Source organism: Garra rufa, chromosome 17 (assembly GCF_049309525.1).
Source record: "Garra rufa chromosome 17, GarRuf1.0, whole genome shotgun sequence".
NCBI lineage: Eukaryota > Metazoa > Chordata > Actinopteri > Cypriniformes > Cyprinidae > Garra > Garra rufa.
The window spans coordinates 15,253,329-15,278,309 of record NC_133377.1 but is presented as its reverse complement, the minus strand read 5'-3'; the positions used below and the strand labels follow the sequence as shown (position 1 = coordinate 15,278,309).

General features: G+C 36.1%; 2 protein-coding genes across 2 annotated transcripts; both read left to right on the top strand.

The window, feature by feature from the left end:
* The first annotated feature begins 1,977 nt into the window (after positions 1-1,977).
* Positions 1,978-7,424, top strand: LOC141289650 (membrane progestin receptor alpha-like). The gene is made up of 2 exons (XM_073821807.1): positions 1,978-2,077; positions 4,243-7,424. Exon 2 carries the CDS (start codon positions 4,289-4,291, stop codon positions 5,369-5,371), a length of 1,083 nt encoding a protein of 360 aa, XP_073677908.1. The 5' UTR covers positions 1,978-2,077; positions 4,243-4,288; the 3' UTR covers positions 5,372-7,424.
* An 8,902-nt stretch (positions 7,425-16,326) lies between these two features.
* LOC141289768 (SH3 domain-binding glutamic acid-rich-like protein 3) lies at positions 16,327-22,504 on the top strand. Its single transcript, XM_073821949.1, has 3 exons — positions 16,327-16,463; positions 17,898-18,065; positions 20,676-22,504. Exons 1-3 carry the CDS (start codon positions 16,419-16,421, stop codon positions 20,739-20,741), a joined length of 279 nt encoding a protein of 92 aa, XP_073678050.1. The 5' UTR covers positions 16,327-16,418; the 3' UTR covers positions 20,742-22,504.
* Positions 22,505-24,981: the final 2,477 nt, after the last annotated feature.

Sequence of the window (24,981 nt, the reverse complement as noted above, 5' to 3'; positions counted from 1 at the left end):
TAGTGGTGTTTGTTGTTTGTGAACAAATATAGGCTTAATTGAATTAATAATTTATTTTAAGTCCATGTTTTCATTTGTTAAGGATTCACTGAATCAGTTGAGTCAAATATTTAATAACATGCTAATACGTAATAGCAGATATTCATTTATCAGTGAACTTTATATGTAGGCTACATATTTCACGTGTTTGACATAAAAAAAAATGAAACTATGTTTGAAAGCATTTAGCCAATTATTAGGCTACTGTTGTTTCAATATACATCAGCGTTTCATTGTCTTATTATTATAAGTGGTTTATAGTGATTATGTGTAATTTAAATGTCTAAAACATTAAATATCCTAAATATTATGTGGATAAAAACAATACAAACGCTCACTTATCGAGTCCCTCTCTGGCTCAGTGCCAAAAGATGCGCAGTGTGATCATACGCTTCAGCAGCCAGCCTATATTGATTAGAACTGAGTTTTTTTTTAGAAGGTACAGGGTTCAAGTCCGAGTCAAGTCTCAAGTCATTGCTGTCAAAGTCTAAGTTGAGTCGCAAGTCTTCTTTGATTATGTCAAGTCTAGTCACAAGTCATCAAATCATGCGACTCAAGTCCACAACTCTGCCTTAAAGCTCTGTCTACTGCTCTCATGTGCATATCACACTGCACTTTTGTAGGACTGAGGAACTTTTCAGCTTTTAAAAGTTACACATAGGTGCAAAATGGACAAAAATGTCCACGTCCAAAAACTGCCATAAAAATATCATTTATTAATATTTTTTTTTATAAAATTGCAGTTTTAATGGGTTTCAAAGTGAACATTTTTCCTTAAGGTCCTGAGTGTGAGTATTTTTTGTACGGAGGGTAAAATAGATTTTTTTGAAGGAAATGAGGGTGGAATATTATAAAAATACACACCTGAGCCAAGATTTATGCAGTTGGCATCAACACAGACACACTTAAAAAAAAAAAAAAAACTGAAATGGACAAAAATGTCCTTAAGGTCGCACAAGGGTTAAAAGACATTACAGTACATTTCCCTTTCTGGGTTCATAATGCACAGCAACATACACTATTCCCTAAACCCATTAGGAGAATGGATCAAGTTTTGGTTTCTCTCTGGTCCTTCTCCATAAAGATCAACGTGTCTTTTTCAAGCATGTGCCAAGCCATTTTACCAAAATTCAAGATCTCTTCAGTGCATGATTTAGTGGACTTTTCCATTTGTCTCTTCATTTGAATCAGGAGAAAATGTGTGAAAATCACTGTCAGGGTGAGAAGATGATCTGTGGTGCAAATAAAAAGCTCTTTCAAAACAGTGGAAGCCAGTCTGACAGAAGATGGAACTGGATGAAACGAGAATCTAGACTGAATGTGTTGGTCATCTGAGATATAAAGTGAAATTAAAACATTGCATTAAAACAGAAACTGCACAAAACACAGTTTTCAACAACTAAATTCAATCTGCCTCTGTTAAAAAGCTCTTTCAAAACAGTGGAAGCCATCTGACAGAAGATAGAACTGGATGAAACGAGAATCTAGACTGAATGTGTTGGTCATCTGAGATACAAAGTGAAATTAAAACATTGCATTAAAACAGAAACTGCACAAAACACAGTTTTCAACAACTAAATTCAATCTGCCTCTGTTAAAAAGCTCTTTCAAAACAGTGGAAGCCATCTGACAAAAGATAGAACTGGATGAAACGAGAATCTAGACTGGATGTGTTGGTCATCTGAGATACAAAGTGAAATTCTGCATTAAAACAATAACTGCACAAATCTGCCTCTGTTAAAAAAAATGCATAGCCGTTTTAATGCTTAAACTGCTTTAGGTTTGAACATAATCTATGTTAACTTCACCCAAAATATCAAAACAATCCTATTAGCATGAAATGACCGCAGAAATGTGATTAAGCGTTAATAATCTGACATCTTTCACCGCGTCCCTCATTCAGTGTCGCCGCATAAGAGGCGTGACCACAGAGAAACATATATGAGGAAGAGAACAGCTCGGTCGGGTACGTAATATTCAGTCAGTTTCCTCTTGGGAATTATTTTCGGTGCAAGATTCGCGGAAGAAACCAAACAAGGTAAACAACAGCTTGATCTTTTGAAGTGCTCTTCCATTCTGTTGTCGTTTTTGGCGCTAATATGTGTAGCGCATCTAGCGTGTTTGCATGTTAATGTTATGAAATACAATCTTGAGAGCTTTCGTATGAACGTTTACATTTCAACCGATTGTAATTTAGGACACAGAAAGTCCGTTTTAATAACAGTGTATAGCAGTGCTTGTGACAGTAAATTCGTCTCTTGTTCACGCATGAATGAAATGCTGAATCTTTTCGTACTGGAATCAACATGTGTTTCACCAAAAGAACCTATGATTCAAAAAGAACTGAATATGATTTCCTTAAATAAGAAAGGACGGCGTAACTTTGTTGACCACCTGTTGCTATAGTGTCAAGAAAATGTGTTATCTAATGGTTTAATACAAATCTTGTCATTTGTTTACTTATTCTCATGGTTTTCCACATTTTATAGTAAGATACATACCCTAGTTATTGCAAACTCAAAGTTTGGGTCTCCTCTTTTAATGTTTCTTAAGCAGCAAGAGCTAGGCCCAAGGTCTTTTTTTTTCAATGATAGTTTAAAAAATGTATCTGTAATAAAACGGTTATGTTAGTGACTTAAAATATAAGATGCATGCTTCCTGTTTGTCTTTATTTATGAGTGTAACCAAACATCCTCATTTTAAGAAAGTGTTAGGCTTGGGTGGTACACATGAATAATCAAGCAGAAACCATCTTTAAAGCAGTTCAAGATAAGAACAATAACCATAAAGATAACTATGATGATAATTATAGCTTTCACACCAGCAGATGAAAGCGTCCTCTCTTTATTATAACCACACTGCGGTTATGTTGTTAAGATATAAAAGCTCAAGCTCTTTTTCAAGTTTTGTTATATTGCTGCCTTATGTTAAACTGTTTAAATTACTTTTTTTCCCCCACATCAATCTACACTCCATACACTATAATGGCAAAGCAAAAACTGGTTCTTTAACGTCTTTGCAAATTTATTAAAAATAAAAACAATGCATAAGTATTCATACCCTTATCTGGGACAGTTTAGGTCAGGAGCACTCATATTGCTTGTAAATGTTATTACACTTCAAGTAAAGTTAACCTGTGAATTTAGTTGAATGGGTATGATTTGGAAAGCACACACGTCTTAATAAAAGGTTTAACACATCAGAGCAAAAACCAAGACCTGAGGTAAAAAAGACTGCATGTGGGGCTCAGAGACAGAACTGCATCAAGCCACACATCTGGGGAAGAGTTCAGAAAAAATTCTACTGCATTGAAGAGTACCATCCCAAAAGTAAAGTGGGCTGTTTTTAGCGGCAGGGGCTGAGGGACTCATCAGAGTAGAAGAGAAGCTCAATGCACCAAAATATAGAGATAGCCTTAATAAAAACCGAGTCCAGAGCATTCAGATCCTCAGACTGGGCAGAAAGTTCACCTTCCAACAGGACATTGATCCTAAGAAAACAGCAGGAATGCTTATAGACCGCTCTGTGAATGTCCTTGAGTGGCCCTGCCACAGCCTGGGCTTGAACCCAAAATAAGCAGTTCTGGTTAAACCTGAAAAATCTCGCTTGCCCCCTCCAAGATGACAGAGCTTTAGAGGTGAAGAAGTGAGGCGAATAATGGCAGATAATTGCCAAATGCTGATGTGCAAAGCTTGTTGCATCATACCCAAAAAGACTTGAGGCTGTAAAAGTACTGAGTTAAGGGTATGAATACTTTTGCAATTGTACTTACTTTTTAAATAAATTTATGAAGTTGTGACAATTCTGTTATACCAAAAATTCACCCCCTTCACAGTTGACATGAAGGGGAAAATTAGCTATGTAGACCAAAACCACTTTTTGTACCAGGCTGTAAACATATTTTTTCTGCTGTTATGTTGGGCATTTTAACATGGGGAGTCTATGGGATTGACTCCCGTTTGAAGCCAGTCTCTAGCGGCCAGTCAATGAATGACAGTTTAAATCACTTCCGTGTTGGTTTCAATAGAGAGAGCGGGAGGTTGCATCTTAAAAAAACGGATGTTTTGGATAGAATTTCTGCCATCTAGTGGTTTAGAGGGGTCTTTAGCCCCGTTGTACCCTACTTACTATAATGCATAAGAATGAGCAAAATATTAATGATTTTTCTTCCCTTTCACATATATTTTTCCTTTGAATTCTCAGATATCTGGAATGTAAATTCCCATCCTCCGGTACTTCAGAGATCAGCATGGCAACAATTGTTATGGAGCGGATCGGCCGACTCTTCATTAATCTCCAGCAGGTGAGACAAGTTCCCCAGATGCTCACCAAAGCCTTGCCATGCACCGCAGACACCCTGCGTGACACGGAGGTGCCCTGTTTTTTCCGTGAGCGCTACATCCACTCTGGGTACCGGCCGCTCCACCGGACCTGGCGATACTACTTCCATTCACTCCTACAGCGGCACAACGAGACCATAAATGTTTGGACGCACTTAATCGGAGCACTGGTTGTTCTCGCAAAAATTGCAGAGTTTACCGAAACGGTCGATTTCGTGAACGACCCTCATTCCTGGCCCCTTCTCATCCTGCTCTTGTCATCAGCGAGCTACTTGACCTTCAGCACCGCAGCACACCTGTTGGCACCGAAATCTGAACTCTGCCATTACGGCTTCTTTTACCTGGATTATGTAGGAGTGGCGCTGTATCAGTTTGGGAGCGCAGTGGCGCACTACTACTACGCCATTGAGGAAAGTTGGCACACACGTGTACGAGGTTGCTTCATGCCTATTGCCAGCTTCTTGTGTTGCTTATCTTGCTTTGGTTGCTGTTACGGGAAGTATCGCAATTACAGCCTTCCTTCCTGGGTTCGTAAAATTAGCCAAGTGGTGCCTTCGGCCCTCGCTTACAGTTGGGACACCAGCCCTGTGTTTCATCGATTCCTCATCTGGTTTCTGTCCTGTACAAGAGGCGATTTCAGAAGCAGTCCTGCTGTGCTCTTTCACCTCGGCCAGGTGGTGTTTTTTCTTTCCAGTGCTTTCTTCTTCACTCAGCCTGTTCCTGAACGCTGGTTTCCAGGTCACTGTGACTTCTTAGGTCAGGGTCATCAAGTATTCCATGTGCTGATGGTTTTGTGCACGGTGTGCCAGATCCACGCTTCATATTTGGACTACATCAACCGAAGAGACTTATATGTAAAACTCCATTCGGATGGCGAGGCGTTGTTCTTTGTTGCACTCTTTATTTTAACAATCATCACCTCTGCTTTGATAGCCATGTATATGCTGACGAAAGTCAAACGATTAGTCGGTTACAGGGAAAAAACTAGGTAAAGAATAGGAATAGTCCTGCACTTTAATGCTAGATACAGTCATGGGCTGATAAAAAGGTTTGTTCAAGCGAGCAGTGATTCTGAATGTTTCTGGATCAATATTCTTGTTGGTCCTGTAAAAACATTCCTATCACAAATTCAATTACAGTGTTTGGTTAGGGATCAGACTATGGCTGTGTTTGCTTTATATATGTGCTGTTCAAGGACTGAACTTTGAGCAAATGCTTAATGCTCAAACCAATCATCATTTGTGTTAGTATTTTTAATTATCTGCTTCTGTTAGTGATAGTTCACTTATTTTTTTTTTATTTTGTCATCATTTGCTCAGCCTGACTTTCTTTCTTCAACAGAAGAAAAAAATACCCTAGACCACAAAACCAGTCATAACTAACATAGTTATATTTGTAGGAATAGGCAACAATACATTGTATGGGCCCAAGTGATCTTTTTAATGCCTAAAATCATTAGGATAATAAGTACAAGATCAGGTTCCATAAAGATATTTTGTAAATTTCCTACCGTAAATATATCAAAACTTCATTTTTTATTAGTAATATGCATTGCTAAGAACTTCATTTAGACAACTTTAAGGGATTTTTCTCAATATTTTTTGCACCCTCCGATTCCAGATTTTCAAATAGTTGTACACTCTTAAAAATAAAGGTGCTTTAAAAGGTTCTTCAAGCGTGAACCATTTTTGGTTCCACAAAGAGCCATTCAGTCAAAACCATCTCTTTCTTACCTTTTTATAAGGTTAAGAACCTTTTGTGACACATTCAGATGTTAAAGGTTTTTTATGGAACCATTTAAACAAAAAAATGGCATTGTGAGTAATCTTTATTTTTAAGAGTGTATCTCAGCCAAATATTGTACTATCCCAACAATGGAAAGCTTATTTATTCAATTGAATTTATTGATGTATAAATCTCAATTAAAAAAAAATGTACCCTTATGACTGGTTTTGTGGTCCAGGGTCATATATTTCGATGAATAGTTTTGACCATTGACTTTTGTTTCCAGAGCAGAAAGTAAGTCATATAGGTTTTATAACGAGATATTTCAGAGCAAATGATGACAGGATTTTCATTTTAGGTGAACTATCCCTTTAATATTGATTCAGGATGCCATAGAAGAACCTTTTTTGTCTAAATGTTCCATAAAGAACCTTTAACATCTGAAGAACCTTTCTGTTTCACAAAAGGTTCTTTGTGGCAAAAGGAGGTTCTTCTGATTATAAAAAGGTAAGAAAGAAATGGTTCTTCTATGGCATCGCTTCAAGAACCTGTCAAAACACCTTTATTTTTAAGAATGTACTTCAGTTACACACCAGCCAGTAAGTAAATCTGAAAGAAAACCAGTGTGCAGTATTGAGAATAGGGACAAAATATACATAGGTGTTTAAATGTCTGATTTTACTTGAAGTATGTCAATTCTAAATTGTAGATTTTATGAATGCTGTCTTTTTTTAAACAAAAGCTCACAAAGGTATATTGTTAGTCATCATATTGTCTTTGGGATTTAAAATGAATGACAATCAGTCTTAATTTCTATATCCGTGATTCTGGGATGCTTATTTTTATTATGTCTTCTAAACTGGACAATACTGCCAATGCAGTCATGATCACTGCTGTGCCTTAATGAGCATTTTAGATGAACCTCAGTGATTCTTATTACAGTGATTGATAACAAACAGTAGCACTGTATTATTGAGATTACTTGTATTGTTTTGAATGGGCAGTGTACTGATTCTCTTTATAGCATTATTGCACTTAACAGTCACTTTTATTGTGCTTTTAATCAAACAAACCAGTGCCTACGTACAGTATAAACCAGGGTCATTTATGTGGATAATAAAGGGAAAGGCAATGCAGAAACACTTTGGCCACATCTACCATTTGTGCCATCCTTTTCCCAAGTGTTACTACTTTTGCTGTTTATGTAAAAGGGATTCCTAGTGATTGTCTGTCCTGATTGGGATCCTTAATTAAAGCAAGTAATGTTCCAGTGTACAATGAATCAGAATACCATGAATAAAAATAAGTATTTAAAACCAACTCCTACTTGCATTCCAGTTTTGTGTATAAACAATGTCAGTCTGTTTGAATGATAATGGTTATGTTTCTGATTGGTATTCTAGAATACTGCTAAACAGTAAACTACAGGATTTCCCAAACTAGGGTTTGTGAACCATGGGGTTTTATGTGGGAACTGCATAACATTTCGAGCAAAGAACACTTTTTAGAGTCCCAGCTTCAGTGGAGACAAGAGAGCAGTGGATTTATTTACTGTATATTACACTGCTGCCTCACAGATCTAATATAAACATGCAATTTCTTTCCCACCTGTTTACCTTCACATAACCGTTTTTGTAAATCCTGTGTGTTTTTAACATAAACTTGTGTGTATTTGTCATTTTAAGCGCAACAAGACATGAAAGAGAACTTAGACAATTCAACGCTCTCCTTTGACTTTGTATTGCGGGAAGCTGACTCCTTGTCATTTCTGACTTATAACAAAACAGAACAATGTGTAAAAGCTGCTGTGAGACAAGGTGCACAGTAAACAAGCTAAAAAACACAAAACTAAGTTTTTATAACTGTCGACCGAAAAAAGTGTTTAAGGACACCACATAGTTGTAGATGTTGGGGTATTTCACATTGGGCCATTCAGTTGGATAATTTCTCCAACAAAAGGAAGGTAAGGAAAAGGAGCACTGACATAGACCAATAAAATTTAGATTCTCAATAGATCTCCTCCTTGCAGGATGGAGAAATAATCCTTTGACATTGTTAAAAATTATGAAAGTTTACTGTTGCCATTGAATTTCCCTCCAGCAGATATAGTTCTCAGAGTAGTAAGACACATTGCACAAACAAACAAAAAATTAAGAAGCAGAAGCCATAGAAGAAAAAAATGATTCTACCACACTGTAGAGTTAATTAAAAAATATATTTTTCATTTAACACCATTGTGTTAGGTTTCCCATTTAAACAATTGCATTGTGTTAAACTGATTTGAAACAGTTTCGTTTTGGTTCAACTCAATATTTTCATTTTGAAAGAACGTATTTCAATTAAGTAGAGTTGAGAGTAGATAAATTATTTTACTTGTGTAACTAGGAAGTGGATTTCCCCTTCCCATCATGCTTTGCACACGGCTGGATAAGGAGAGTAAATGTTGAAATAAAATTTTATTTTATGCATTTTTTTAATAAAATGACAAAATTGGGAGACTTGTTAATGTTTAATGTTCTTTTATGTTTGTATTTAAAACAGTTTCTGGTATGGTAGTGTTTTTGGGGGTTACCATTGTGGTGAATGCATAGAGCATGTGCTTGGGTTGAGGACCTGATAACATAAGTTAAAGTTGTTTTAATAATAAAATAAACAACTACTTTGGGCATGCCATGGATGTAACAAAGCCATCTTATGGCTAATGCCTAATAAGTTGGTTAATGCCTAAAGTTAAGTAAATCCAATGTATCATTTTTTGAGTGTAGAAGAATTTCTGCCTAGTTATTTGTTTTCCAGTTAAATGTTTTAGATTGAGTTCAACAAGCATAAAATAATTACTTCATAAACGTATCAATTTCATTGAAACTATATTTGATCAAATTGAGTTGGCCCAACTCAATTACATTTTATTGCATGAATTTGTTTTTTATGAGTTGGGGTCACACATATTTATTGGATGGAAATCCTGCCCTCAATTAAATTGAGTTCATCCAATGACTTATTTTTTTGAGTGCATAGAAGAAGTCAAAGAAAAAAATTGAAGAAGCAGAAGCCATAGAAGAAGTCAAAGAAGTAAGTTGAAGAAAAAGTCGAAGAAGTAGAAGTCAAAGAAGCAGAAGCTATACAAGAAGTCAAAAAAGTAGAAGTCAAAGAAAAAGTCGAAGAAATAGAAGCCATAGAAGTAGTAGAAAAAGTAGAAGTCAAAGAAAAAAATCAAAGAAGCAGAAGCCATAGAAGTCGAAGTAGAATTCAATGAAAAAGTAAAAGAAGCAGAAACCGTAGAAGTCAAAGTAGTAGTCGGAAAAAAAAAAACTTGAAGAAACAGAAGCCATAGAAGTTGAAGAAAAAGTCAAAGAAGCAGAATCCATAGAAGTCAAAGTAGAAGCCATAGAAGTCGAAGAAGTAGAAGTCAAAGAAAAAGTTAAAAAGCAAAAGCAGAAGCCAAAGAAAACAAAGAAGTAGAAGTCGAAAAAAAAAATCTAAGAAGCAAAAGCCATAGAAGTCAAAGTCAAAGAAAAAAGATCAAAGAAGCAGAAGCCATAGAAGTTGAATAAGTAGAAGTCAAAGAAACAAAAAACATCAAACAAGCAGAAGCTATAGAAGTAAAAAATGTTGAAGTCAAAGACCTTCATATTACTAATTAAAAAGTTTTGATATATTCACAAAATATCTTTATGGAACATGATCCTTATGTAATATCTGATAATTGGCACAAAAGAAAAATCGATAATTTTGACCCATACAATGTATTGTTGGCTATTGCTACAAATATACCCACGCTACTTAAGAATGGTTTTGTGGTCCAGGGTCATAAATAATGTGACCATTAATTTCAAAGAATTGTGAACATGCAGATGTGCAGTTTAACTGCTCATGAATTATAGACAAATTTTTGAATCCATACTCTTGTTCACTAAGTGCTTTCATCCCTTTATCTCACAAATCTAGGCCTCACTAGAACATTCTATGAAAGAAAGGCCACCTTGTTTGGAGGTGGTCATGTGGTTTATATAAAACCCCTCAAAGTGATGCTATACTGCCCTCTTGTGTTTACTTTGGAGTGGTCAGCTCTTCTTTATTTACACAAATGTGAAAAGGTCAGAAAACAGGCTATGCATGCAGAACTTGAATGTCCCTTGTGGACTGTTCCAAAGGAAACCGTTGACAGTTTCCTGGGGCTGTGACTGGACTGGAGCAAACTCCCTCCTGCCAACACACTGATAAACTTTATCTGAGGGAGGAACTTCCTCTTTTAGAGCTGTTACTATGGGCATTTGGGTCAATGTACACATGTGCATGTCTGTTCACCTACTTTCCTGTTTTTCTTGTTAGGAAATGTGAAAGAATTGTGTAGTTTAGTATAGTAAAACTATTAGTTAGCTGTGTTGAGTAATTTCTGAAACCAAACCCGAGAAGTGATCTCAAGGGAAAAAAGGGAAATATCAACAAAATATGTTAGAAACAACTCACATATTAATAATAAGTCCCTCTTTGCCATTGAATGTCGAGGGGAATAATAAAGAAAGGATATTCACGTAATATTCCATTCTATGACATAGTTCTAAATAGGGATGTGTTTGGAAAGGAAACATGCTGTGGTTCAACAGTTTCCATAAAGTCAGTTGTTTCATGGATAAAATCATGGAAAAAGTGATGAGTATTTTAAAAAAGCAGATGGAGGAGATGAAGTATTCAATTCCTAAAAGGATAATTTTGTTATTAATGACAGAGTTTACAAGGTTGTTACCATAAACAAAAAGCACCAAAAAATAAAAATTCTGTCATTATTTACTCACCCTTAAGTTTCTGTTGAACATAAAAGAGGATATTTTGAAGAATGTTGGTAATAAAACTGTTCATGGTTCCCAGTGACTTCCAAAGTATGGGGGAAAAATACTATGGAAGTCGATGTTTGGTTTCCAACATTCTTCAAAATATATTCTTCAACAGAAGAAATTAAGGACTTTTTGGGTGAACTATCCCTTCATGTATACATTAAAGATTATGTCCAATAAAATCTTACCCCTGTTGAAAAAAACAGCATATGCTGGTTAGGTAGGTTTTGATGCTGGTTTATGCTGGTCCTACTTCTTCGACTGTATGGCTTCTGCTTCTTCGACATTTTGTCGACTTCGACTTCTATGGCTTCTGCTTCTTCGACTTTTTCTTTGATTTCTACTTCTTCGACTTCTATGGCTTCTGCTTCTTCGACTTGTTCTTCGATTTCTGCTTCTTCAACTTCTGCTTCTTAGACTTCTAATTCTTTGACTTCTATGGCTTCTGCTTCTTCTACTTTTTCTTCGATTTCTAATTCTTTGACTTCTATGGCTTCTGCTTCTTCGATTTCTACTTCTTCGACTTCTATGGCTTCTGCTTCTTCAACTTCTGCTTCTTAGACTTCTAATTCTTCGACTTCTATGGCTTCTGCTTCTTCGACTTGTTCTTCGATTTCTACTTCTTCGACTTCTATGGCTTCTGCTTCTTCGACTTCTATGGCTTGTGTTTCTTCAACTTTTTCTTTGATTTCTACTTCTTTAACTTCTATGGCTTCTGCTTCTTCGACTTGTTCTTCGACTTCTATGGCTTCTGCTTCTTTGATTTTTTTCCTTCGACTTCTGCTTCTTTCATTTCTATGGCTTCTGCTTCTTCGACTTTTTCTTCGATTTCTACTTCTTCGACTTCTATGGCTTCTGCTTCTTCAACTTCTGCTTCTTAGACTTCTAATTCTTCGACTTCTATGGCTTCTGCTTCTTCGACTTTTTCTTCGATTTCTAATTCTTTGACTTCTATGGCTTCTGCTTCTTCGACTTTTTCTTCGGTTTCTAATTCTTTGACTTCTATGGCTTCTGCTTCTTCGACTTCTATGGCTTGTGTTTCTTCAACTTTTTCTTCGATTTCTACTTCTTTAACTTCTATGGCTTCTGCTTCTTCGACTTGTTCTTCGACTTCTATGGCTTCTGCTTCTTTGATTTTTTCCTTCGACTTCTGCTTCTTTCATTTCTATGGCTTCTGCTTCTTCGACTTTTTCTTCGACTTCAACTTCGAACTTCTATGGCTTCTGCTTCTTCGACTTTTTCTTTGACTTCCACTTCTTCGACTTATATGGTTTCTGCTTCTTAGACTTTTTCTTTGACTTCTATGGCTTCTGCTTTTTTGATTTTTTTTCTTCAACTTCGACTTCAATGGGTTCTGCTTCTTCAACTTTTTCTTCGACTTCTACTTCTGCTGTGGCTCAACAGAACAAATGAAGGACTTTTTGGGTGAACTATCCTTTCATGTATTTACATCAAACATGTCCAATAAAATCTAACCCCTGTAAAAAAAAAAAAGCATATGCTGGTTAGGTAGGTTTTGATGCTGGTATGCTGGTTTATGCTGGTCATTTGCTGGTTTATGCTGATCATTGACCAGCAACATGAGCAGCTAAGGACCAGCATAAAACAGCAAAGGACCAGCATAAACCAGCTAAGGACCAACATAAACCAACATCGAAACCTACCTAACCAGCTGTCTTTTCAACAGGGAGAATACTGCAAAAACAAAATAGCCTTTATTGTCTGTAAAGAAGGTTTGCATTTTTGACACAATTTGGTCAGTTACCCGGATACACGGCCATATTGGAGATACTCAGATGTAAACAACAGCATGGATTGCACGGTTAATGTACACTGTTCTGGTAATTTATGCTCTAAACCACAGGGGATAAAAACATGTGGAAGCTACTAATCATATAGAGACGTAGTAATCAGTAAAGGATGCAATATTTTTGACAAACTAAAGATAATAGGTGGTAAACAGTTTTTGAAATGAATACCCGCCAACCCTCCAAATGCGGGTAAAAGTCAGCTGTGGTGGGTAATGCTGTCAAATCACTAGCCAGTTTGGTGGCTTACTTTTTCTGTGTTCATTGTTCAATCATTAATTTCTTGGGAAAGTTCATTCAAGCTAAATCTGTGCAGGGTTAGCACAAAAACAGACCTCATGAGACATTATGACATTATAGAGTATTGCAAAAACCAAACAAAACACACCTACTGAGTGCACGCATATGCGACTATATGATAAAGTCTAGTTAGACTTACTTCAGAGTGCGTTCAACTGCATGAATTAATGCACTGCATGAATTAATATATGCATTAAGAATGATCACATAATTCAAGATAAGGGGGCAGAAAACATATATACATTTATATTATTTCTTAATCAATATCACATAAAGAGTGCTGTTTTTTTCTCAAAAAATCAGCATGGTTACAGATGTGTATACAACAGTTCAATAAACAAAGTTAATATCAAGTGACCTATGTTTTAGACACCATATTGGCTGTTTTGCTCTATTTCCCCGACAAAAATAATTCCAAACACAGCCACAATGACTCACTTAACAGTAATTTGCTGCCACCTATTGGCGGTTTTAATGTCACATTTAAAATCTTTTTATTTAAAAAATAATTTCAAATATCAGTATTTAATATTTCATGATTAAAACATTTAAACATTATTTATGCATTTGTAACTGCAGGTTAAAGCATTCCATGTCCTGTCCCTTTGAGCTGCATTAACGTGTAAATGTACATCTAAATGCCATTTCATATGTAACTTCTTCAATACTAATTTTGTTGATACTGATTTCATTTGTTTAGTAACAGCCTAAAGGTATTATTATTATAACTGGCACTAAGATGATGCACAATTTTAGAAAAAAAAAAAGTAAATAAAGGCTTTATAAATGTAAAAATGCCCATAAAATGTTAAATATATATATTTTAAACTTATTGGAAAGATTAATTTCTATCACTGCTGTGAACCGACCACAGAATATGAATATATTAGGGGTGGGCATAGATTAATTTTTTAAATCTAGATTAATCTAGATTAAATCTTGGAATTAATCTAGATTAATCTAGATTAAAATGGCTAATTTGAATTCTGCTGAAGGCATTCAGAATATGTGTGCTACCCAAATAATGACTAAAAGTAAGTCTTTGAGAACGGGCCAGGTGGCGCATTAGATCAGGCGCTCATCTCCTGTTTCCAAAATGCATCACAAACTGCTTGACAATTGCATTTACAACATAATTAACTATACAAACTTGTGTAACCAAGTACTTCTGCGCAAAAGGCTGCACGACGTGCGCGTTGCCGTTAAATACACAGACGCGCACCGGCATGGATTTCTGCGTGCATAGTCTTCCATTAAACTGCGTTGCTTTTAGAAGCGTCAATTCAGTTGTTGCATATAGTTTAATGTCTTTATTTCGGGATTATCAAAGTAAATTATAACTCAAACTTGAGATTTTAATGGGGCACAGCAGATTTTCACTGGGTCTAGGAAAAAAGGGTCTAGCAACGCACGCACCTGCCCTGAAGCGGCTTCATAGCTGCATCCATGTTTGCACGTCTCATTTGATGTGGTCATTTCACAGAAGTTGAAGACTCGTTCTCGCCCCCTACAGTGCAATTCAACTAGGTATGCGTCATCCGTGCAGAAATATCAAGATGAAAGTCATCATATCTTGCATAGTTTAGACCCAGCTCCCAACCCAACTGAGAATAGATTAACGGCGATATTTTTTTTATCGCCTGATAAGAGTCTTACGTTAACGCAGCACGTTAACGCCGATAACGGCCCACCACTAGAATATATCAAAAAATTTTGGAGTCAGCTGTCCACAGTATCAGCACAATAACACACTCAGTAAAATATTGTCTAATTATTTCTATCGATAAAATCCCAGAAAATATAGACATTATATTTTTTTGTCAATATTGCACACCCCTAATACTGACACAGTGATTTGCAACAGTTGCTTTATCACGCCTCAGGCTGTTGGTTTATTTCATTATACTTCAGCCTAATATTTCACCTAGGCCTACCTGACTGGAAATTATCTGAACAAACACGAATGTTGTCAAGATTCTTCCGTTGGAAATCCTGGTTCAGTTTGGCAATCCAAAAATGCCTTGTGTTCCTCAGTTTTTTGCCCACTTCTCCTTGATTTGTTAAAACTTTTGGCAGTACTCCAAATGTTTTTCCAGGTCCGACCAGTTAGTACAGACTAAAACATAATAATTTACCATTTTCAGCAGAAATAATCAGCAAAACATGCGAGTTTCCTTCAGTGGCCGATTGATGAAGCATTGTGAAAACCCAATTTTTGTTAATACAACAAATTTTGAGAATCCATTCCCCATAGTTAAAGGAATAGTTCATTTTCACAACAAAAAATTACAGATAATGTACTCACCCCCTTGTCATTCAAGATGTTTATGTCTTTCTTTCTTCAGGTGTAAAGAAATTGTTTTTTGAGGAAAACATTTCAGGATTTCTCTCCATATAATGGACTTCTATGGTGCCCCCAAGTTTGAACATCCAAAATGCAGCTTAAATGCAGCTTCAAACGGCTCTAAATGATCCCAGCCGAGGAAGAAGGGTCATATCTAGCAAAACGATCGGTTATTTTCTAAAAACATTTACAATTCATATACTTTTTAATAGGGCTGCACGATAAATCGAATGCGATTATGAGGCGCGTTTAGTCAATGAAGCCGGTACTTTGATTAGTAGTAAATCTCCATCACGTGCGTTCAGCTGGAGCGGCAATTAATACACAGAGCCGTAAATCACTGACAAGCTACGCCAAATCGCGCTCACAATCTCATGCGATTAATCGTGCAGCCCTACTTTTTAAACTCTACACAGAGTACACACAGAGCTAGACAAGACATGCATTTGAGGTTAAAAATCATATAAATAGTTTTTTTTTTTTTTTTTTTTTTTTTTTTTTTTTAGAAAATAACCAATCGTTTTGCTAGATAAGACCCTTCTTTCCTTGGTTGTGATCGTTTAGAGCCATTCGAAGCTGCATTTTGGAAGTTCAAACACGGGGGCACCATAGAAGTCCATTATATGGAGAGAAATTCTGAAATGTTTTCCTCAAAAAACAATTTCCTTACAACTGAAGAAAGAAAGACATTATGTGTACATTATCTGGAAATTTTTGTTCTGAAAGTGAACTACTCCTTTAACAAAGACAAAAAATAACATGTATTTTTGTAATATATATATATATTTTTTTTTTAAATGACCGAGTGTTATTGGTAATTATTGTAAACCAACGGTTTACACATTTGTTCATGAGGAAAACAAAGGCCTCCAATTTAATTTTCATCGTATTTCCTTATGCAGAAATAAGGCGCTGTCTCTTTAAATGAGTGACTAGGCTGGTGTCAGTGGTGAAACAGCGACTGTAGAGCAAGAGAACGGGAACTGATCGCCTCCAGACACACAAAGGCACATTACGATCCACCGCTATGGGCATCAAACTGTATTACACCACTGTTACTGCATCGAGAGAGGTGAGTATAAACCTGTGGCCATGCAAACTCGGTAAGCGAGCAGTGCATGCGAAGAATGCAGAGTTAAATACATTTGAAATGGAGGATTAGGCTTCTAGACACACCCAACTGCTCCGTTACCATACATCTTGCCACATTTCAACGCGATTGCGACATAGTAGTGCATTTCTACGCCTTCTAAGTCATTATTGTGGCTCTCGAACGTTTTAAGTGATTGCAACACGCAGTTGTTTGTAGATTCTGGATCTGTAGGCAGGTTGAAGGGATGATGTGCATTGGATTGAGAGCGGAAGTCATGTTGTCTGTGTTGGATGTAGTTGTTCTTTCACTAATGGTGCATGAGTGTGAGCTTTATAAACTGTTAGTTTATAAAGAAATATAAACGTCCTCTTTAAATCCTGCACGCAACATGATAGCAAATGGGATTTAATCGATGTATAGCTTTAGAGGAGTTGCACGATACAGTTGCATTGCAGCTTTATGCACATCTGTTATGAATAAAGCAAAAATGCGTTTTGATTTACGACAGATTTTGTTATTTTCTAAAAGCGCGGCTACAAATTATGTGAGAAGCAGAAAATATTAAAAGTGTACTTGTTTGTTAAAGTTTTAGTCGATATGAAACGAACACACTTTTGAGAAATGTTATTAAAATGAATTATTGTGAATGGAGTGGGGTCGCCCCCTAATGGGTGCCACCATGTTAAGATCACAATATACTTGCATGTTACAACTAACATAGTAATAGCAAATATAGTGCTTGCAATCAGTATTTAATGTGCACACAAAGCAAATGAAATAATGTAAGACATGCATACAAAGTTTTAAATAAGGGTGACATAAGGGTTTAATGTGTGAGATTTGCATTGAAATTCATTATCTAATCATCTTTTACCATTTTAATGTAGGTTATTGTTTAATTTTTAACTGGTGTCCTGCTCAAGGTGTGGCTTTTGCAGATATGACCCAACTTCCTGAATATAGCTTTGCCACATAGTGTTTCATTATTAATCATCAACTCAGCATTTTGTGGTTAAAAAAAGGCTGCTAAAAGCAAAGTAGACTTTTCTACACCTTTTCATGGTTTGATTTGGTTGGTAAAAAAAGCATAATGTTTAGCATATTATTTCTGCATGGCTATAGATGAATAAACTTCCTCCATAATGTTCTCATATGATCATGTGACTTGTCAGGAAGTAGCGTAAAGATTCATTCAAGTTTTTATTAGTATTGGCTTGTTAAGTATTTCATTGAGGAAATGCTTCATTTATAGTTTGCTCTCTTGGAGCGGTCTTTGAATCTTGAGCTAAATTTGAATAATGTTAGTGGTGACTTGACAAATGCAAATGAGACAGCAGGTCAGTTCAGTTATTTAACAAAAGTGCAATGCCAGAAATAGGAAAGTACAGTTACTTACTGCCTTGTTTTTCCCAGGTCAAATCTCAGCAGGCAGAGGTGATGCGTATTTTGGATAGTAAGAGCATCAAGTATGAGTTGATTGACATCTCTGTGGGCGGTGCTTTTCGGGATGAGATGAGGAGCAAATCTGGCAACCCCACGGCCATCCCACCTCAGATATTCAATGAAGACCAGTACTGTGGGGTAAGGAGAACTGGCAGAAGGGTGTTTTTGGATTGAACTTAAACCTTTAAAGAGAGAGTTCAGCCAAAAAGGAAAATTCTGTCATTAATTACTCATCCTCATGTCTTTCCAAACCCATAAGACCTTTGTTCATCTTCAGAGCACAAATTAAGATATTTTTTTATGAAATCTGAGAGCCTGACACATTTAAGGCCCAGAAAGGTATTTCCATGCGACATCAGTGGTTTAACCATAATGTTATGAAGCTATTGTTCACAAATAACAACTTTAATCTTCTTTTCTCTGTCTGTCTTGGACACGTGTTCACAATGCATGCTGCAGTCGTTGATTTTCCTTGCGCACAAAAAGTATTATCATAGCTTCATAAAATAATTGTTGTACCACTGATGTCCCATGGACTACTTTAATGATGTCCTTGCTATGTTTCTGGATCTGGAAACATTTCATTTGCATCTACAGTGCCTTGCAAAAGTATTCATACCCCCTTCATTTTTTTTCACATTTCGTTTTGTTGCAGCATTATGTTAAACTGCTTTAAATTCGTTTTTCCCCACATCAATTTACACTCCATACACCGTAATAATGACAAAGCAAAAACCAGCTTTGCAAATTTTACAAATGTATTAAAAATAAAACACTGAAATAAGTATGTTACATAAGTATTCATACCCTTAACTCAGTATATAGTTGAAGCACCTTTACAGCCTCAAGTCTTTCTGGGTATGATGTGACAAGCTTTGCACATCTGCATTTGTCAATTATCTGCCATTCTTTGCCTCACCTTTTCACCTCTCAAGATCTGTCAGCTTGGATGGGGGCTGGCAGACATTTTCTAGAGTCCTAGTTGTTGCAATCGTCTTCCATTATGGAGAATGCTTCTGTGAACCTTCAATGCAGCAGATTTTTTTTTTTCTGAACTCTTCCCTAGATCATTGCCTTAACGCAAGACCTTAGACCTTTTCTGAGAGGTGTGTGTCTTTCTAAATCATACTCATTCAAATGAATTTGCCACAGTTAAACTCCACTCCAAGTGTAGTAACATCTAGAAGCAATATGAACGCTCCTGAGCTAAATTTCGAGTGTCCCAGAAAAGGGTATGAATACTTATGCAACGGGATCTTTTCAGTTTTTTTATTTCTAATAAATTTGCACAATTGTTAAAAACCTATTTTTTGCTTTGCCATTATGGAGTAGGGAGTGTAGATTGATGTGGGAAAAAAAGTAATTTAAAGTAGTTTAATATAATGCTGCAACATAACAAAATGTGAAAAAAATTAAGGGATATGAATAATTTCACAAGGCACTGTATGTAGAGTCAGAAAGCTCTTGAATTTAATCTAAAATAACAGTTTGGGTTGCGAAGGTGAACAAAGGTCTTACGAGTTTGGAATGAGGACATGAGGGTGAGAAATTAATGACAGAATTTTTTATTTTTGGGTAACCTGTCGCTTTAAAGCAATAATTACTTTAATAAGATGAAAATTCACCCTCATGTCATTACAATCCATTAGACATATTTTCTTCTGTTGAGCTGCATTTTTGAACAATATAATTTTCAATTTCGTTCCACATTATTTAAAAGTACATGAGAACTGTCAAGCGCCATAAAATTTCATGTCATCACAATCCATTAGACATAAATTTAGACCGTGCTAGACTTTCAAAACCAAATGATGGTTTGTGGGACTAGCAGACCAAAATGATGTCTTTATTACTAAAATTCTTGGCTTCAAGTGAAGACAAGCGCAAATTAAACTTCACAGCAATTGTGAAGCATCAAATTCTCTTAAGAACAATGAACAAATTGGTAAAATCTTACAGTTGTCTTTTTTAGTTTACTTAAAGGGATAGTCCACCCTTATTCACCCTCATTTTGTTTCAAACCTGTATGACTTTCTTTCTTTAAACACAAAACAAGATATTTCGAAGCCTGTTGATATCCCCCCAAAAATTGGTTCCTATTTACTTACATTTTCAGGAACCAAAACTGTTTGGTTCCCAACATGCTTCTGAATATCTTCTTTTTTGTTCCACAGAAGAAAGTAAGTCGTACACGTTGGACACGTCATGAGCATTTTTGTTAAAGGGAAATTTCACCAAAAAAATGGAAATTCTGTCATCATACCCTCATGTTGTTTCAAACCTGTATGACTTACTTTTCTGTGGAAGAAGATATTTTGAATGCTGAATGTTGGGAACAGTTTTGGTTCCCATTCACTTCTGTAGTATGAAAAAAAAAAATATACTATGGAGGTCAATGGCTACCAACAGATGTTTGGTTACTAATGTTCTTGATTAATTTTTCTTTTAAATATAATTGGTTTCTTTTATGCAAATATCTTTATATTTCCAGTGGTGGCCAAAATGATTGGAACACTAGTATTTTCACCAGCTAAAAATGGTTTTAAGGTTTTAAGAGTTATTTTCAGAGGACAGTAAATCTATACTGCTATACAAGCTGCACATTGACTACTCTAAAATATATCCGAGTTTCATTTCCATACGATTGTCCCTTGAGAAGGAATACTAAAATGGTTGCTGAAATGTGAAGGGTGTACTGAGATGCTGCATACTAAAAAGTCACACTGTGTTTGTTTCTCTTCCTTTCAGAACTACGAGATGTTTTCTGAGGCGGTGGAGGCAGACACAGTGGACCAGTTTCTGAAGATCGAATGAGAGCCAAACCTGGTAGCAACCATCATCCTCTTCCCTCCCCTGGTCCATGTCCACATTCCCAAAGGGAGGCCTGCCTGTCCCCCTCTGCTCCGCTGGCGGCGCCTGCCTTCGATGTCTCAATGCCATGCCACATGCCAAAAACAATCAACAGAAAAGCACACGCTCACTCTGTACCACCAAATTTACCCTCAAACTGAGCCCCGGTCACTCGTTCATTCCTTTGTGCTTTTGTTTAGATGATCTTGTTTATCTCCTCTCTTGTGTCCTCTTTGATTCCGACGCTTAAACGCCACTAATTTGTCTTAATCTTGTTTGGATCAGAGCGCTTGGATGTGTAGTAAGTAGGTCACCTAATCTGGGCAGCAACCCTTTATTCCAGATTGAGCTAATCCACAGTCCAAGAAATATGAGAATCATTTTGTGTCCAGTAGTTGAATCTGATTGCCAATTCGCCTTTTAGCACTGATGAATCGTTTAGAAATGGTTAACTCTCCATGGGCTGAAATTTATGTGTTGGTACCTTAAAAACACAGGCCCTAATTTCCAGCATGATGTGAACCAGCTGCGTTGGACTCTCTATTAAGCACACTGCTTTGTATTCAACTGTGTTGAAGCCACAGGTATGCTCTCCGAGACAGATTTCCATTTAACATTCCCAAATTCAGGGTTTAAAAAAATTTCCATTGTGTTAAACTGTGCCAATAAATGTCTGTACGAATGTGTTTTCCATACAATTGAATTTCCTCTGGGTACAAACCTTATTCCAAAATCTGAAAATCTATTATAAGAATGAATCTTAACAGTTAAACGCATAACCTTTGTTTAAACAACATTGTTTTAAAATTCTTTTCCGTTGCTATTATGATAATTGTCTTAAATTATCACGAAAATGTAGCAAAAAAGGCATAACTTTGCTAAATATAGTAGTTTTTTTCTGTCTTTTGGTTTTAGAATTATTTAGAAATATGACCCGGACACATTCATGACATGTTTTCTGAGATTCATCCTTAAATTTAATAGCAGAATAGTGAGCGAGGTCTGCTTAACTGCTTGACCACAATAAGTAGGCAGTATACTCTCTAACACATTCCTGTTATACCACAGAATTTCATCTCATTTCATTCTGGTAATGCATTAAATGTTAATGTTTCTGTGATCAGCAATGCAAACCTTCCCTGAGCTCTCAATTAGCTCAGTATTTCAGCTGCAAACATGAAATTCATCATCTAGTATCCGAATCACTTCATGCGGCATAGTTCACGTGTACATGCTGTTCCATCAAGTGTCTATTGCCGTCAAAATCTGAGCTCACTGGAGGTTGTAGCATTGACATTTTTCCAGCAGGTTAACCTCTAGCATGTTATGTTGATCATATTGGTACTTAATTTATACTGTATACTTGGCACAGTCTTGTAATCTTGGTGTGATTGGTCCCACGTCGAATTAATTTCATCTGGCATTGGTTATGTCTGCTGCTGTTTGTCGTACTTAAAGTGTATGCCATTATTACTCTGCGGTCTGAGTTTAAGATGTGGGACCTGCACACACAGACAGCTGGCTCATGAAATGATTGTGAATCTTCCTCTGTCGTTATTGTTTGTAACGATTTCTTGTGGTCTTTTTGTGCTGTACTGCTTTGCTTTCGGACCAACGCCCTTTTTGGCCAAAATAAAACAATGATCATTAGGGAAAGAAATGCTGTTGTCTTCCAAGAAGATGGTGCAATTGTGATGTATGGGTCAAATAAAAAATGCAAAAAACTATTTTCAATATATATGTTTTATGTGTTTGGGAAAGGGGAAAAAAAAAAAACCTTTTTTTTTTGGAAAATTCCTAAAACAATTAGGTAACCGTAGGCTTTATGTATAATGCATTATAAAGCTATAATATGTGACCTTGGACCACAAAACCAGTAATAAGGGTTAATTTTTGTGAAATTGAGATTAATAGATAATCTGAAAGCTGAATAAATAAGATTTCCATTGATGTATGATTTGTTAGGATATGACAATATTTGAAAATCTGCAATCTGAGGGTGCAAAAAAATCAAAATATTGAGAAAATCGACTTTAAAGTTGTCCAAATGAAGTTCTTAGCAATGCATATTACTAATCGAAAAATTAAGTTTTGATATATTTATTTACAAGATATCTTAGTGAAACATGATCTTTACTTAATATCCTAATGATTTTTGGCATAAAAGAAAAATCTATAATTTTGACCCATACAATGTATTGTTGGCTATTTCTACAAATATACCCATGCTACTTGTGGTCCAGGGTCACATACAATATATGTTGCAATGCATTAAATATTTTCATAAATAATTGTAACCAATGTTAAAAATGTTAAAAGATTCCTCGTCAGATCTAAAATTGTCATGTTTTTGAATGTGTTATACTTTCTTAAGACGCTAATGTATTATAATTGTGGTTACACAGATCAAACAATGCAAATGAATGCATTATAAGGTACATTTGCAAGACAAATATGAGCCATTTTACAGAACTGGTCCAAAGTCAGAGCTGGAAATGTCTTTTTCCAGTTCAATAGATAATAAAATGATCTTGTAAACATTTAAGATTTGAATACTTAAATGTTTTTTAAATGTTTTTTTTTTTGGTGGGGGGGGGCTGTGGGACAGGAGTTTGCACCAATTCTGTAGAATGGCCCATAATATATATCTAGTGATGTGTTACCAACCATTTCTAGGTCAAGAATAAAATAGAAACATGATCATCAGGATTGAAGACAGTAATAAAGACACCAGCAGTGCTCAGTGGTTTACCTGGTGTACTGTGTGTAAACTGAAGGCTTACAATGAAGACTGACATTAAATAAAGTGTCTCATATCGCTGCACTCTACATGATTTACTTTGCATATAATCTTTGGACCTGAACACACTGACACACGATCAGGGAGCTGTAGTTAATTATTCATCCCCGCTATCAGCTCTGCACTCTCACTGACGCTTCAACATTAAGTGGCCTGAAACACGCCATAAGCGTTAGATTAGATTCACTTAATTATATCTGTGGATATTAAATTTAAATTTGTCACGTGAAATTTGTGACAAAATATGAAAAAATGTCTCAAGCTAATATTTTAATTTCAATATATATTTAGAATAAGGTTGAATTCTCTTAGGCTGCCAAATACTTTTTTAAGTTCCTTTTTATATTATTTAGTTCCCTTATCTAACAATATAAGAAATGCAACTGTCTAGCACCGCACATACAGTTCTGATTTATTGTAGCTAATGCTGCATTGCTGCTTTTCACTGCTGTGTTGCTTCCTAAAGATTTGTGTATTTAATGATTTCATTTAATAGTTTAATATGATACTGATCTTAAAAGCTTCTTAAAAGTAAAAAATCTTTTGATTTACTGCTTAAAATGTTATGTCGAAATTTACATGCTCTGCATTATTATTTTAACCTTAGAAAATGGAAATACATGCACATTTAGTTTGTTTTGATCTCAATAAGCAATCTATTTGCAACCTCTTTAATCTTTTTGCTTCAGATGAATGAAATAGTCATCTAATGGATATTGAAAAAAATGTAAAGGGGTCATCAGATGCAAAACTCACTTTTACGTGTTGTTTGAACATTAATGTGTGTTGGTAGTTTGTGTACACAACCACCCTACAATGATAAAAATCCACCCAGTGGTATTTTTTAATCTTTAACAGTAATATCCCCTTTTTAAAATCAGCTCATTCTCAGCTTCTTGTCGGTGTGGTGACACACAGACAGAGGCCACTCCCACGATAGTTGATTGACATGAGCGCCTTACCTTAGTCCCGCCCTCACCGAGCTGAAACAGTCTGACTCTGATCGCCATTGTGTGACTCAGGTGCAGGGGAAGACTCTGATTGAGCGATTGAGGTGTTCTGTTGTTGGATGTAATAATGAACATAGCAGTCGTCATTTACTCCCGACATCTGAGCCGCTGAAGACGCAGAGGATAACGTTACTTTCGTTTTTGAAAGGAAAGCGCCGATCCCGATCTACATATGCGTCTATGTTCGTGTGAATCATCCGTGATGCAGCTTCATCCACAGCAGAAGTGAGTATATGCGTTTTTTTATGCATCTTTGCAAATGGCCTTTCTTAATAATGTGTTGGTTTGCAAGTTTCGCAGATAAACGCGGCTAAAGTAAACATTACGGCTCATCATCCCACGGCAGAGAGGGGCGGGGCGAGCAGAGCTCATTAGCATTTAAAGGAACGTGCAA

Bases quoted from the DNA above. Each gene is read 5' to 3' on its own strand.
- LOC141289650 (XM_073821807.1), top strand. From the start codon at position 4,289: ATGGCAACAATTGTTATGGAGCGGATCGGCCGACTCTTCATTAATCTC.
- LOC141289768 (XM_073821949.1), top strand. From the start codon at position 16,419: ATGGGCATCAAACTGTATTACACCACTGTTACTGCATCGAGAGAG. The intron at 16,464-17,897 runs GTGAGTATAAAC...TGTTTTTCCCAG, and splicing joins CTGTTACTGCATCGAGAGAG to GTCAAATCTCAGCAGGCAGA. The intron at 18,066-20,675 runs GTAAGGAGAACT...TCTTCCTTTCAG, and splicing joins ATGAAGACCAGTACTGTGGG to AACTACGAGATGTTTTCTGA.